Raw genomic sequence first — 16,576 nt, forward strand, 5'->3', positions numbered from 1 at the left:
ATGATCTCCCCTTAAAAGGAAGAAAAAATGGAAGAAGCTTATTAACTTAAAAATGTAATAATTTAATTGTTTTACAAGAAAAAGTTGTAATACAGTTTACCTGTTGCTTCACAAGGATGCAAGATAATTAGAAGAAAGAAAATCTACAACAGAAAGGAAAGTCTATTTGGGGAAGACTTTACAAATGGAAATGCTGGCACACAGTTTCCTTGCTGCCTCTTTGACATCTTTGTTTCTTAAACTGTAGATGATGGGGTTCATCATTGGGATGAGAATCGCATAAAACAGAACCGCTGCTTTACTCTGATCTGGGGCATGTTGGGATGTTGGTCCAACAAACATGAAGATTCCTGCCCCAAAATAAATCACAACCACAGTAAGGTGTGAGGCTATGGTAGAAAAAGTCTTCCATCGCCCTTTGTTAGACGGGATCTTTATGATGGTCAGTACGATCCAAGCATAGGTGACCACGATGACCATAATGGAGCTCATCATCACCACTGTGGCAATTCCAGAAGTAACTGTCTCAGTAAGTTGAGTGTCTGAGCATGACAGCTGCAACATTGGAGGGATATCACAAACAAAATGGTTGATAACATTCTGATCACAGAACAGGAGCTGGGACACAAAAACTGCTGGTGCTAAAGGAGAAAGAAATCCAATTATCCAAACAGTAATGATTAGCTGAAAGCAAACCTTACCATTCATCATGGTAGGATAATGGAGAGGCTTGCAGATTGCTAAATACCTATCATAAGTCATAACTGCTAAAAGGAGATCCTCGGTGGCTCCCAGCGATAGGAAAATATAGAGTTGGCAAATACAGTCAGTGAAAGAAATGATTTTGCTGTGTGTTATTAAGTTGAAGAGCATTTTGGGAACTGTTGTAGTGATGTAACAGATTTCCAAGAAGGAGAAGTTGCCCAGGAAGATATACATCGGGGTGTGGAGGTGTGGGTCTGCCCTAACCACCACAATGATAATCATGTTTTCTGCAATAATGAAAATGTAGAGAAAGAAAAATATAAAGGTAAGAAAAAAAGGGTCCTCTTGGAGACTGGTGAACCCCTGGAGGATGAATTCTTGGACGTGGGTTTGATTTTTCTTCTCCATATCTTAGAAAATAAAATATTATGATTTGTATCAATAATGGGAAACAGCATTCATGGATCTGTCAACACAAACAGTTATTTTGGAGAAATATATCCCTTTGCATCCCGATGTGCCTTTTCTTTCATTTATTTATTTTATTTATTTTAAGTTTTTCTATGCCGGCATTGACGAAGAATATTGCATCATGTCGGTTTACAATTAACAAGTGGTGAGGAAACACAAAATAATAATAATAATAACATAATAATAATAATAACACTTTTATGCTGCTTCACAAAGAAGAGTGGCCTCCTAACCCCATGTTCAACTTTAGGTTTTATAATGAATCAGAGGGCATATTGCCAGAATTACCCCTACTGGTTCATCATAAGTATGGCTTTTTTTTTTTTAATTTTCAATTTATTTTATCATATTTTGCAAGTAAATTTTAAAATAAACAAAAGTCATTAGAAAAAAAGAACTAAAGACAATTCAAGAATAAAAAGAAACAATCATGATTACTTCATAAAGTTAAGCAATTAAAAGCTAACAATTCTAAAAGTACATAAGCTATGGTCCAAATTCAACTTATCGATTGCACAGGAACTCACTGATATATCTGCCTATGCTATCAGAGTGTAACTCTATTGTGTTTCAAACAAGCACACAGCATTTTGTGTATTTTTTTCTTTTTATGCAACAAATATTTTGTTTATCAAGCAACACAATCAATTAAATTGATTTAAGAACCATCCTAAAACCATGCATGCAATCGCAAAAGGTATCAACCTTTACAACGCACTGAGTATTGTATAATTATAGGTCCATGTGTTGCACTAAATTATTTTCCTTTTAGTTATTTATTATTTTCATTCAAGCAATTGTCTGACATGATATCATGTTTTGTATTACAATTAAGACTAAAGCAGCCACTACAACTTGAGAACGCTGATGAAAGAACATAATTGTTTTGTGAGATGATGTGAAGTTGTGGCATAGATATTTTTGAGAGCATATTACATATAATGCCCCTGAAAGATAGTATGAAACATGATATCATTTCTGGCAACTGATTGAGTTAAAAGGGAAGTCACTTTTTGCTTTTTGTTTGCAATTTAAAAGTATAAATAACTGAAAGGAAAATGATTTTGAACTCATAGACCTATGGCTATACATGACCCAATGTGTTATGAAGGTTGATACCTTTTTAGAATATATGAACAGATGGTCCTTATATATATATTTAATTTATGGTGCTACTTTTACAAAGAAATCTGTTTCATAAAGAGAGAAAAACTGTATCAAATGCTGAATGCTTGTTTGGTACTATGGCCTGGATTTATCAAAATGTGGTAAATATTGCATGTGATGGGAAAAAGGGTGTGTTTTATGGTAATATGGAGTTCCCCATGTTTGCTATCAGGGGGGGGAGAGAGAGAGAGAGAGAGAGAAAGTGAGCACCTAGCCATGATTCCAACATCCTAGATAGGTATTTATATCTCTTTGGGAGGCCCACCTAGTAATTCGAGGTGAGGTTTAGGTATTAGTGTAGGGGTTAGGGGCCACTTTGACATTCAATGTGAGACATACGAACAGAACAGTGCTCTCTTTTGAACATTTGATGACCCTCGGAGTGCGGAAACTCACCCAAAGATGAAATTTGTGCAATGTTCTCTCAACCTAGCTTGATGGACTCTCTACTTGGGTAACATCAAGCTAGGTTGAGAGAACACTACACTCCCACCCCTAACTCCTGTTTTTCAGATTTGCATCGCACCATACGATATGGTGCTATTGCATGCGTTAAAGGCGTTTTCGCATGCGTTAAGGGCTTATTGCATGTGTTAACGGTGCTTTTCGCATACGATAAGCCCTTAGCGCATGCGAAAATGCCTTAGCAAATTTTGATAAATGAGAGGGTATATTTGGTGCATTTGAAATGAGAGAGCTAGATTTTATTTTTTTCAGCTGCCACCACCTCATACGTGCATGTTGCACGTACCAAATTCTACCATGCATGCTCAATAATAAGATCACCTTGTTTCCAGTTCCTATGAGTTATCTTTAGTGCAAATGATAGAAGGATGACCAATAATTTTTCCTTTGGTTTCATATACATAGTTATATGGTAATGGATTTCGATGAAAGAATATTAAATCACACCAGTTATAAGAAATAGATTTTTAATGAGTAACCAAAATGGCTTCCCAAAAGTTGTAAATAATGTCACAGTAAAATTCTGAAATTGCATGTGTGAAGATGTGTCCACATCCATGTCACAGAACCAATATTTATTACCACCTTTTGTTATTTTAAACACTTTCAACAAATGGCTCTAGGAGCTATAAAATGCAGAAATTGAGTCAATGAAGCTGACAGGGATGTTTTCATCAAATATTTCCAATGTTCTTCCCATTCCTGCAGTTCTAGGATATCCCCCACTATACATCTTTTCCCCACACATTTTCCAGTTTCCGCTGGGGAAGATTTAAGGCCATTACTTAAAATCTTACAAACTTCAGAAGCTCTTGTGGGTGATGACTGTAACTTGATAGAAAGCTTTATGCGATTTGGTTCCAATTTTATCTCCTGCAAATTTAATATGCCATTCATGCAAATGACTGAGTTGAATCCAATTATAATAGTATTTACTTTCCAGATCATATGCATGCTGAAATTTAGAAAAGACTTAACAACTTCCCTTGATCTAAGAGTTGTTCAAGACTCCATATTCTCCATAAGACTCCTTGTTATATGTAACTGCTTTTCTGCACTATTGTTCAAATTGTAAAGTTTGTTATATTTGCACCCCTGTTTCTTGTGAACCAGCATGATGGGACTTCTGTCTTGAATGTTGGTATATAAAAAACTTAAATAAATAAAATAAATAAATAAATATTCCCTTTGACTACACTGTCTCTTAATATAAGCATAATGGTAAGAGAGAAAATTTGGTAAGTTTACTTCTCCTTTTTGCTTTGGTTATTTCAAAGTCCTTAAGGCTATGCAAATTTTTTTTTTCATCCAGAAAAATTTTGATTTCGTTTTGTCAACAGGCATAACACGAGAGAGAAAAGACAATCTGCCAACCTACTGAATGTAAATATTTAATCGCAGGTGCTATAGACATTTTGATTTGTCTAGTCTGCCCCACCATGATATTTAAAGCAGGGACCATCCAGTTTTTAGCTCCTGCAGCTTTTTCAAAATGAACTCAAAATTTTTTATTCATTGTCATCTCCAAAACTAAAGAGTATAGACAACTCCTAGATTCTTAATTCAATCAGTGTGACATTCTGAAATCATATATTTTGCCTGGACATGTACCCTCTTACTATTCATCAAGATTGACACCGATAAACTTCTAAGACCTCAGGTTCAAGCTAGCTTATATAGTGTAAGTTAATCAAATTTTTTAGGGCTTTTTCATACATACAGCAACCATTCAACATATCAGTCAGTATTATCATTGCCGACAAAGCCCCATATCAACCTAAACTGGATGTCTGTTCTTGAGTTTTAACACGCATTACAGTGTATTTTGGACCATAATTCTAATGTTATTTTCCTATATTAATTCTAGCCCAAACATTCTTAAACCTTAGGTATATGATTAAAGAAAGAACAATGAGACAACAGTTTCATGATGACATGGGGTTTGTTTAGATGAAGGTTACCCTAAAATTTCATATTATGGTTATTTTCACTCATTTTTAAGAAACTGTAATGGGAATAACTTGAGAGGCCTATCTTTTTAAATAAAAATCAAACACTGTAATATCAGGTAGAGAAAGGTACATTAGGACATAGTTAACACTTTCATGATTTCCCAACACAAGCGTACCTGCAAATGCATCCACACTGGAAGAGATGAGGAGGGAACACAGGAGGTTTCTAGAGCGTTTCACGTATTCACTTATAAAGGAATCTGCACGTTCTCTTTCTTTTTTTTTATAGCTCGTTTTCCTCTTGGGCTTCGGTAACGATTTATTTGTCTTTGAAAGTTTAATTACTCTCTATGGAGGATTACGTCAGATGGACTTGTTAAAAGAAATCCCAGGACGCAGTAGTACCACCTGGATTTTTAGGAAAATACAACTTTGCATTGAGAGTGGAGGCATTCTCTGTAGCAGGAATAGAGCAGGCAATGCAACAACATGCAGTAGTTTTGAAGGTAAACGTAAGTACTTACACAGTAAAAGCAAGTACAAATCTCTGCAGGCACTTTCTCCATAGGCAATTTGGCCCTTTTACTGAGGGGACAAAGATATTTTGTGTCTTTCATAAACATGGGCTTTATTGTTCACTGGTCAATTTAAAGGGTCCATTTCTTAAAATTGAAGGTGCTTTTCCTTAAAGCTAAAATTACCCAATAGCTCCATGGACATGCTGAGCCAATATGAGTTTTATCTTGCTGCATATATGGGGATGTAGTCTTGATTTCCCTGTTGAGTTCTCTAGGAAAAGTAGGATTACATCTCCATGCATGAAAGAGGGAAAAACAAGGACCAGCTCTGCTTGTCGCCCTGGACATGAACCACTATGGTCATACCTACAGTTCCTGAATGTAATCCATCTGAAGTGTCATGCTAGGCAAAATATAAATTTTAAAAAATATATTTTTATTGTTATTATTAAAACAACTGTTTATACTTTTACTTTTATGAGGGCCTGATTTAGGTCCTCCTTTTTTTTTTTTTTTTTTCTGTAGGTCACGACAATCTTTCAGCTGAGAGTTCCTTGTTGGGTTTTGTATCATTCTGCTGCATGGTCTGGTAAACAAAGGGAAACTGTTTCGGGGGCAACTTCCACGTGGAGGAGATCGAGATAAAATTTTAAATCAAAGAGAACAAGAATAGATCTATGAGTTCAACAGTTTACAATCAAATGGGCTGAATTTTAACTTTAAGTGGGGACATTATTTCTGATTTTCCAAATGGTCATGCTTAAAATGTTTCCATTGAATTTTATTCCTAAGTATGGATTAATCTGATTAGGTCACGTGTATGACCAGTTAAGAGCGTGAACCTGTAAACCAACGTGGACCATGTTTCATGGAAACTGCATTGGAAGGGACCTTACATCAGTATTTCAAAAAAACATTTTTCAAATTAAGACTACTCTTATTAGAGTTCTTGTGCTTCATGAGTGAGAGTGCCAAACTATCAGAACTCTAACAAAAGATGTCAGCCAGTCTTCTTCATTTGGTAAATGTTTTATGAAATACCGATGCAAGGTTCCTCCCAATGCAGTTTTCAAGAAACGTGGCCTGTATCGGGGGACTGTTCACCTGCATGGAAGTGATACTGACTTTCGACACATTGTAAAGTTTTTTTTGTTTGTTTTTTTTAAATACATCCGTCTGGATTTCATGAACATATTTGGTGGACATTGAAGTTTATCTGCTCCATCCTCTTGATTTATATACATTATTTATGGTTGGCCTCATCACTTCTTTGCTCCTTGCGTGTGTCCTTTAAGCCAACTTAGGCCTGGATTTATCAAAATGCGGTAAGTACCGCATGCGATAGCAAAAGGGGCATGTTTTATGCTAATATAGCATTTATCGCTAATTACCTGTGCGAAGAGCTAAGTTAGCGCAAATTGCGATACCATTTCAGATTCTGCGATAAGTGCCAGACCTGTTGTATTTCCTGCATTCAACCACTGGGGGACCATTTTTAATGATCCCAGACACATGAGAGAGAGAGAGAGAGAGATAGACTTGGACTTTGACTTGGACTATAACAGGGTGGCCAACTCTGATTCTCAACAGCCACAAACTGGCATGGTTTTCAGGCTATCTGCAATGAATATGCATGAGAGATTTATATGGACTGCCTCCATTGAATGCAAATATAACTCATGCACATTCATTATGGACATCCTGAAAACCAGACCAGGTTGTGGCTCTTGAGAAAAAGAATTGGTTCCCCTTCGATTATTAAATTTAAAGCAAATAGTTCTGAGGATTTTTTAAAAATTTTGTTTAGACATTATAAAGTTATCCTTATCTATTCATGGCCACTATTCTTACAATTTCCAGCAGGTGGCTACAGAGGATAACAAAACCCTTTGCCCGAATTTAGCACAGTTGCGTATATACAAATTGAGAGTTCAACTAACCATTGTAAACTAATTTTGCACAGCTCTTATAAACTTCCTAAAACATTTTTGCACCATTATTCCTTCTGGTCTTTATTTCAATCAAGCTCCAACAGAGAAACAAAAACCCCGACTTTAACATCAAATACATCCCCCCCATGTATTTCAAGCTAACTGCATTTTACCAAAATGTCTGGAATGTGTGCCTTACAGCAGGCAGTCATGAGGAGCATGATAGGTGATGTTTGTCAGGCTACCAAATATGGATATACCCATAGGAACCTTTTCAAAATGATTGGGGGCTACTAAACCAACTACAAATCCCTATCCCCACCCCACCACCATCCCAGACACAGTGAAGGACTTTGCTCAATATTGTGGGAGTTCAAACACACAGGGGCAAATTTTCAAAGGGTTACGCGTGTAAGATACGTGCGTAACCCCCAAAAAGCTGTCCCTGCCTGCCCCTGCACGCATTGAGCCTATCTTGCATAGGCTCGGCAATGCACGCAAGCCCAAGGACGCATGTATGTCCTGGGGCTTTCAAAAAGGGGCGGGGCATGGGCAGTCCGGGGTCGGGGTGGGGCGTGGCCTGAGCCTCCAGGCACAGTGGCCATTTGCTATTGTGCCCAGGATCGCGGGCCAGCCGTCGGCCGGCGTAACTTCTTCAACAAAGGTAAGGGAGGGGTTCTAGGCAGGGCTGGGGGGCGGGTTAGGTAGGGGAAGGGAGGGGAAGGTTCGGGGAGGGGTGGAGAGAACGGAGACAGGCTACGCGGCTCGGCGCGCGCAAGTTGCACAATTGTGCACTCCCTTGCGCGCGCCGACCCTGGATTTTATGACATGCGCGCGGCTGCATGCGCATGTTATAAAAACGGGCGTAGGTTTGTTTGCACCGGGTTGTGCGAACAAATCTGCGCCGGCGCGCAGGTTTTAAAATCTGCCCCACACAGTGCACCCACACAGCTGGCACCTATGGATGGGTCTGAGCTATATTTGTACAAATTGCATTATTGGGATATTTAGAAACTATCAAAGAGATCGTAGTGGCTACACTTAAAGAATTGTTACCATATGTGGCACAACAAGATGCACCTTTTCATCTAATTTGCTGTAATGTATTTTTCCATCACTGGGGGAGGGGGGGAGGGGAGTTAGGTCAGGAAGGGAAAGTGCACGGTGCGATTGCATTTCCTTCAGAAAGACTAATTGTAATCATTCTGCCTTCTTTTACCCCAGGATATAAATAGGTGTTTCCGGGGAGTGGGGGGGGGGGGGGGGGAGAGGAGAAATCAAGATCAGGGGAAGAAACAACATCCCACCTTTCATTTTTTTTAAAGCGTTTGTGCTGTTTTACCATTCCCCGCCTCCTCCCCCCTCCCCCCCCCCGATCTGCCATCTTCAGAAATAAAAGGGTGCACGCGAACCTTCAGCCATTTAAAATCACTCCCGAAGGGTCTAACTGGGGAGTCGGACAGCCCCTGTGTTCTCATAGGGGCTGTCATAAGGACCAGACATTGGGCTTGCAAGGGCCTTTCAAACGAGAACTTCCTGCTGGGGCCGCACGATTATATTACTGCCCAGGGAATTTGAAACTTCCTTTTCACCAGGGACAAAGCCCGCACTGGGAACCAGACAAGAGGATCTAAAATGAAAATCTCCGTGTGCCCTCCCCACCCCCAAGCATCCCAGTTTTGGCACAGATAAAAGTACATTTTATCTTGCAGAGGAGGGAAGGAGCTTTTCAATCCCCAATTTTACCTGGATAAAATCATTTGAATGTTGTCCTTATAAAATGATGAACCGCAGTTGACTGAATAATTGAGGTCTACAGGAGGAGAAGCAAAAATAAAAGCATCAAGCATAGGGTCTGGGTCAAAGGGCTTTTGAGTCCAATGGGGGACAATGATACAATCTAAGGGGGTCATTTTTCAAAATGCAGTAAGGCGTTTTCGCATGCGTTAAGGGCTTATTGCATGCGAAAAGCCCCGTTTTCGCATGCAATAGGCCTTTAACGCATGCGATAAGCCCTTAACACATGTGAAAACGTGTTTACCGCATGTGATCACACCATATCGTATGGTGCGATGCAAATTCCAAAAATAGGAGAAGTTAGGGTGGAGAGTGGGCTGGATTAGCCTGTCTGCGAAGAGCTATCGCACAGCCATAATGCCAATTTTTTTCCATAGCAGGTCCCAAATTGCAGAACTCTCTTCCTGTCATTATGCCAGATAAGTGATAAAAGAATTTCAAATGGAACTGAAAACATGGCTCTTTAGAAAAGCTATACAATATAACCACAACCAGAGGGCCTACAACATGTAAATCTACACAAAAAATTGTTTTATTAAATATATTCATACAAAATTTCAACCTCTCCTAATACATAGGAACACCTATCTCAGCAGTATTAACCTATACATAAAAACTCCATATCCCATGCGTTACCCTCCATACACACACTACTCATTCATACCCAAACCACATATTCAACATCTAAAACCAACCAACATGATCATTAATTGTACTTCGTTTGACACCTAATAACTATTCACAGTGTGTAGTTATCCTACTTCACAATATTATTCCAATAGTTATGATAACATCATGAAAATGGTTGCTTTCTTTAGAAAAGCTTGCATTTTAACATTAAATGCCAATAAACTGAAAACCCCACCATCAATACAAGAGAAAATGGTAGTGAAATGAACAATAAGTAATAATTGATTTAAAGTGTATAGGTAGTTGAATTAGAATTTGTACTGGCTGTAATGCGGACTTTGAAAATTGCACAAAGATGAAGACTATAAATCTGTCATGTTGACCAAGAATATGTACGAACATGAATTAGAAAATATATCCGCCGTGTTTTTGAACTAGATTATGAATGCTAGCTCAGAATGTGATTGTTAAACAAGAATATGAACGATGATTTTGTAAACCGTTGTGATCTTACTCTGGAACGACGGTATATATATAAATAAATAAATAAATAAATAAATATTTTAAAAGGTGATGCCGTTCATGGAGCAGAGGTGATATGATACAGACTTTCAGATACTTGAAAGGTTTTAATGATCCAAAGACAACGACAAACCTTTTCCGTCGGAAAAAAAAACCCAGCAGAACCAGGGGTCACGATTTGAAACTCCAGGGAGGAAGACTCAGAACCAATGTCAGGAAGTATTTCTTCATGGAGAGGGTGGTGGATGCCTGGAATGCCCTTCCGGAGGAAGTGGTGAAGACCAGAACTGTGAAGGACTTCAAAGGAGCGTGGGATAAACACTGTGGATCCATAAAGTCAAGAGGACATGAATGATGAGTGGGTGGCTCGCGGGAATGAAGGCTACTGCCTGGAGATAATACCCTTATTCAATAAACATACATACGGTTAATGTGACTCCAACAATTCTCTAAGCTTAAACGGCAAGAGGAAATGTGGAAAAAGATTTGCATTCACAAAAAACAGGAAGTAGCTTGCTTGTTACGGCAGTTACTACCCCAAACCAAATAAGCCTGATACTTCACTTTCAATACATATCCAGCATAGCTCTCTGCTTCAACAGCAGAGGGAATAAAGAAAAGTGGATCTATATACAGACAACAACCAACATGGACTGAATTACATAGTCTGGGTAAACAAATAAGCATGGGTGTAGCTTGCTTATTGCGGTGGTTACTTCCCCTAACTAAGCTAGATATTTCACTTAGATGCAGTTCCAACACTGCTCTCTACATTAATGGTGGGGGTGGAAGGGAAATTGAACCAAAAGGTTACTAAGAGCCAAGACTAACAGAAGTATGAGAAAAAAAAAATAAAAAGTGCAAAGCTTACTGGGCAGACCGGATGGGCCGTCTGATCTTCTTCTGCTGTCATTTCTATGTATGTTTCTATGTATGTCTTTGGAGGTGAATAACATCAAAGAGTACCTGCTAGACAATGGAAGATGGTTCCCCTCTAATTAGCTAGTTGAAATTTCTCAATTACATTAATAAAACAATAGACAAGTGCCCCCATGTTTTTTCCTTCTTTGCTCTTTTTTATTATTTGTTGTTAGTGAAGGTTAATTTTCACATTTTTTGCCACGTTACAATTTATTCCACTTCACTTTGTACAATTCATTTTACAGGGTAACAGTTTACAGATTCAAGAAGACCTTCTATACCGACATTGCTGATATTATTGCATGCCCCCATTAATTATCTTACTAGGAGCTATTTTTTTACACTGATTTTCTGGTTATATTTTACCAAAGTTAGCAATCATAACCATCAAGTGCTATCTTTTTTACGAAGGTCGGCGGCTGTTTTTCATTGTTTTTTCTGTATTATTTTTCTGTTTGGTTTTAGAAACATGATGACTGGAAAAAAAAACAACACATATGAACCCATAAAGTCTGCCCATCCACCTAGTTTTTGTCTTTGTTTCACGCTTGTTTTCAGATCTTGACTATTTTTTAATGGTTTCAGATGCTTTCCTCTCTCTCTTTTTTTCCTCGTCATGTTCTTCAAAAGCAGGTGACATTTACTAAAGAGTGTTAGCATTAATGTAGGTGTTAAGGCACATTAAAAGCTGATAGCATACTCAAGGTGAGTTAATGTGTGTATGTATGTGATTTCCACTTTGAAATTTAATGTAAAGTATGTGGGGAAATTGTCCCCTAAATTAGCTAGTTTTCTTCCAGAACTTTCAAGAACATGACCAGCAATTTTTTTTTCAGCCAGTTCTTCTGTCAGAGAATATCCCATTCTAATAAACACCTTCCTTAAGCAAATTCCTTGATTAAAGGCATTAATATTACTGACAATGGTTATTTTGCTTATCTCTGTTTTAGAATACCTATTGTAGGTTATAGTTATTAATTCCACGGCAAGCTATTATGTAACATTGAACATCTGAAAATAAAGAGCTTCCTTAGAGATTATAATATCTTTATCTTTGATCAGTTCCAAATTGTGTTCTCTAAATTCTCTTTGCCTCAGATTTGTTTTTGACAACTTATTGATTCTTTAAAGACGTCTTTGACCTTCTCATTTCGTAGACTGTAAATGAAGGGGTTCAGTAGAGGAGTGATAACAGTGGTCAGCATGGCAGCTATTCTGTTGAGGTCCAGTGAAGAATTCTTTGAAGGCTGAAAGCAACTAAACAAGGAGCTTCCATAAATTATCATTACCACGGTGATATGGGAAGCACAGGTGTTGAAGGCTTTCCATCGCCCCTGGGTACACTGGATCCGTAGGATTGCAAATGTGATATAAATGTAGGATAAGACTGTTATCACTAGTGAACTTAAGACTACTGCAAGAGCCATAATCAGGTCAATAAGCTCAATGAGACCTGTTTTTGCACAGGCCAATTTCAATAGAGGGCCTATATCACAGAAGAAATGGTTAATAACATTGGGGCCACAAAAAGGTAACTGGGAAATCAGTATGGTCTGTAGGATAGTATCCAGGAACCCCCCAACCCAGGAACCAATGGCAAGAAGGCAGCAAATTCGATGGTTCATTATAGTGCTATAACGCAGTGGTTGACAGATGGCCATGTATCTATCAATGGACATGGCCATTAGAAGGAAAAGTTCAGTAGTTCCCAGAAAGAAATAAAAGTAGCATTGGGTAATGCATGCAGAAAAGGAAATAGCTTTATTGCCTGTGGCCAGGTTCTGCAACATTTTTGGGACAGTGATAGTTGTAAAAGAAATCTCCAGAAAGGACAGGTTGATGAGGAAGAAGTACATAGGGGTTTGGAGTCTGTAATCTTTCCATATCAATAGAATGATTATGATGTTACCTGTTAATGTTATTGAGTACAGAACCAAGAGAACCAGGAAAAGTAGGACTTGCATTGGGCGAAGAGCTGGAAACCACAACAGGATGAAATATTTCACTCTGGTGTGGTTCCCTATATCCATCACTGTTTCCAAACCTTAGTACAGTATCTGCAGAAATAAAGAGAAATAGAATGAATTTCTGATATACTGTAACCTTGTATACTGCTAGAAGGAAACACCAGTATATTCTGCTGATTGTCTTTCTGAGATATCAAACCTTTACTGAAATTGGCAAATGTAGACAATGATATGGCATCACGATCTCCAAACAGAACTTATGTGGCCTCATTTCTAGAACATGCACAAATTTGCATATACATGTCTACATGGATACAAGGAAAGATGCTTACATCCAACGTCTCTTGTTACCACTGAGATTTCTTGAACATTTGATGTGAATTGGTTTCAAATAACAAAAGTTGCTAAGTGGCATTATTAGGAACACATTTTCTTGGATTATATAACTCTATCATCGTCTATCAAACCTCTTACATTTCCTGAAAATTTGGAAAGGATCAGATACTAAGTCAAAAAGTTATTAGGTGGTATAGTTGTATGTGGAATATGTGGATTCCCTCCAAAGAAAATCCCCTTCTCATTGTTAGTATTATAGCATTCCCACAAGGTAATTCAGTAGGCCTGCCTGAACCTGATATAACTAGGCCCAATGATTTTCTGGATTGTGTTGCACTATTGCTGAACCTTGAATTATCAGACTTATTGATTCCAGTCATCTATCTAGACTTCTTGAAATGTCAAAGGAATATAATTTATCCCCTTCCAACCTGGAACAAAAGATCTTCACTTCAAAAGGCCGCTTTACATGAAAGAATGCAAATGCAGATGAGAACCATAAAACTTAACAATGATATTCAAAGAAATAGAAGGGACACGGACTTCTCAAGACTATCAAGGACACACACACACACACACACTTAACTTCTCTCTCTCGCTCTCTCTCTTTTTAATTTGAATATACCTGCCACAGTGCTTTTGTGTGTAACAACTTCTGCAATGTTCACTGCCTCTGATACATGAACCCACACCATTATTATCCATTATGACATTTTGGGAGCAATTACACTCATGAAGCTCCTATACTCACATCTCCTGAAAATATACCGTGAACTGGATGTAAAACCAAACAGTCGTCAGGTGGTATAATTTCATGCATGTTTTCATGGAATATGTGGACTTATTTCAAATCCAAGCCTGTTTTGATCCTCTTAGAACCAATGATGTGCAGAAAGCTTGATTATGGATGGAACACAAAACCGAAAAGATTTTAGAAGGCGGCAGCTATGCTCATGTATTGCTGGACTGCGTGGATCTTAAAAAAAAATTCCCCTAACAGCATCCTAACAGCAGCCTGAAAACTTGGTGTCCTACAGAACAAAAGCTATCTTACCAAAATTGGCAAGAAGTTATTAGGTGGTGTAATTGTGTATACAAATTTGAGAAATGCATGGATTGCCTATGGAAATCCTTCTTTATCCTCAAGGACCCCCTGACATGTCTCAAAAATTGTGTGGGTCAAATGTAAAATGCAAAATCTTATTACAGAAAGATAACTGTGCACATATATTCATGGAAAATGTGAGTCACAAAAAACTTCCTCTGTCAGAATCCTCATGTCCTATCTGAAATTCTCTGACAATCAGTATGTATGGATAGTACATGGTATGGATAGAACACTGAATAGGAAAGTATTAGTGGGGAACAGACACACACATTGACAGATGCTCAGACAGTGATCATATAAGCCTTCCTCCTTATGGAAATTATGATAAAAATGAAAATCAGCTCAAGACAAAAAAAAAATCACCATTACCCTTGCATTAATGTATTTCAGGCTATGCTTTTCTTGCCTATTACAGCACATCCTAAGATCCTGAGCACCAGGGATGGAACAGCCTATTCATTCAAGGTCAACTGGATAAGCTCTTCTATAAGAACATAAGAAATTGCCATGCTGGGTCAGACCAAGGGTCCATCAAGCCCAGCATCCTGTTTCCAACAGAGGCCAAACCAGGCCACAAGAACCTGGCAATTACCCAAACACTAAGAAGATCCCATGCTACTGATGCAATTAATAGCAGTGGCTATTCCCTAACTAAACTTGATTAATAGCCATTAATGGACTTCTCCTCCAAGAACTTATCCAAACCATTTTTGAACCCAGCTACACTAACTGCACTAACCACATCCTCTGGCAACAAATTTGAGAGCTTTATTGTACGTTGAGTAAAAAAGATTTTCTTCAATTAGTCTTAAATGTGCTACTTGCTAACTTCATGGAATGCCCCATAGTCCTTCTATTATTTTAAAATGTAAATAACCGAGTCACATCTACTCGTTCAAGACCTCTCATGATCTTAAAGACCTCTATCATATCCCCCCTCAGCCATCTCTTCTCCAAGCTGAACAACCCTAACCTCTTCAGCCTTTCCTCATAGGGGAGCTGTTCCATCCCCTTTATCATTTTGGTTGCCCTTCTCTGTACCTTCTCCATCACAATTATATCTTTTTTGAGATGCAGTGACCAGAACTGTACACAGTATTCAAGGTGCGGTCTCACCATGGAGTGATATAGAGGCATTATGACATTTTCCATTTTATTAACCGTTCCCTTCCTAATAATTCCTAACATTCTGTTTGCTTTTTTGACTTCCACAGCACACTGAACCGATGATTTTAAAGTATTATCCACTATGATGCCTAGATCTCTTTCCTGGGTGGTAGCTCCTAATATGGAACCTAACATCATGTAACTACAGCAAGGGTTATTTTTCCCTATATGCAACACCTTGCACTTGTCCACATTAAATTTCATCTGCCATTTGGATGCCCAATCTTCCAGTCTTGCAAGGTCCTCCTGTATTCCTGGTTCTGCCTGTGGATTTGTAATTCAGATTTTCTTAATGACATCAATGCAAAAAATCAGAACTACAAGTTTACACATGCAAAACGGTAAAACCAGAACGGAATCAGCTTGTTCTGTTGACCAGGGATGAGGTAGTGATCCTGTTCTATGGTGAGTGCATGTGTGTGTGTATGTGCTTGTGTGTGTGAGTGTGGGGGGGGGGGGGGGGGAAGCCCTGCAGTGGTGATGGAAGCAGTTGATCAATGGACAAAATGAAACCCCGAGCAATGGTTGTTTTTGGTGTGCGCTCTTCCTTTGTGGGTTTGCATGTTTGGAACTGACTCAAAAGGGCAGGAGGATGCTCCTCCCTAGCTTGGCAGTCTGGGTAGTCACACTTATACATATAGAGGTCCATATTTAGTTACTGTCCAAATAGCAAAGTTAGCCAAATAAACGTATCCATCTAACTTTGGAGGCATATTCAACAGTGCATCCACATGAATGAATATAGTGAACTATCAATCATTCTTCACTAGTTCCTTAGCAAAATTCTAAATTCTGATTCCTGTCATGATAGCGTTAATAAAAATTGCATATCATAGTAAGAGGGAGAGGTGAGTGAGAGAGATTTTTCTCCCTGTATTTCTCTCCAAAATAAAAAAAAGGGATATAAAAATATATAAAT

General features: G+C 38.4%; 2 protein-coding genes across 2 annotated transcripts in view; both read right to left on the reverse strand.

Moving 5' to 3' along the window:
• LOC115077298 (olfactory receptor 507-like) overlaps nt 1–14,077 on the reverse strand; it is a 31,428-nt gene extending 17,351 nt beyond the window's left edge. Inside the window, exons 1-4 of the mRNA XM_029579589.1 lie at nt 14,008–14,077; nt 12,989–13,136; nt 4,937–4,953; nt 183–641 (exon numbers count right to left, since the gene is read on the reverse strand). Of these exons, the coding sequence (XP_029435449.1) occupies nt 183–641; nt 4,937–4,953; nt 12,989–13,136; nt 14,008–14,077 (694 nt within the window). The remainder of the gene's footprint in view (nt 1–182; nt 642–4,936; nt 4,954–12,988; nt 13,137–14,007) is intronic.
• Nucleotides 1–16,576, reverse strand: part of LOC115077831 (olfactory receptor 5V1-like) — a 284,159-nt gene that overhangs the window by 45,369 nt on the left and 222,214 nt on the right. The window lies entirely within an intron of this gene.

Source organism: Rhinatrema bivittatum, chromosome 16 (genome assembly GCF_901001135.1).
Source record: "Rhinatrema bivittatum chromosome 16, aRhiBiv1.1, whole genome shotgun sequence".
Taxonomy (NCBI): Eukaryota; Metazoa; Chordata; class Amphibia; order Gymnophiona; family Rhinatrematidae; genus Rhinatrema; species Rhinatrema bivittatum.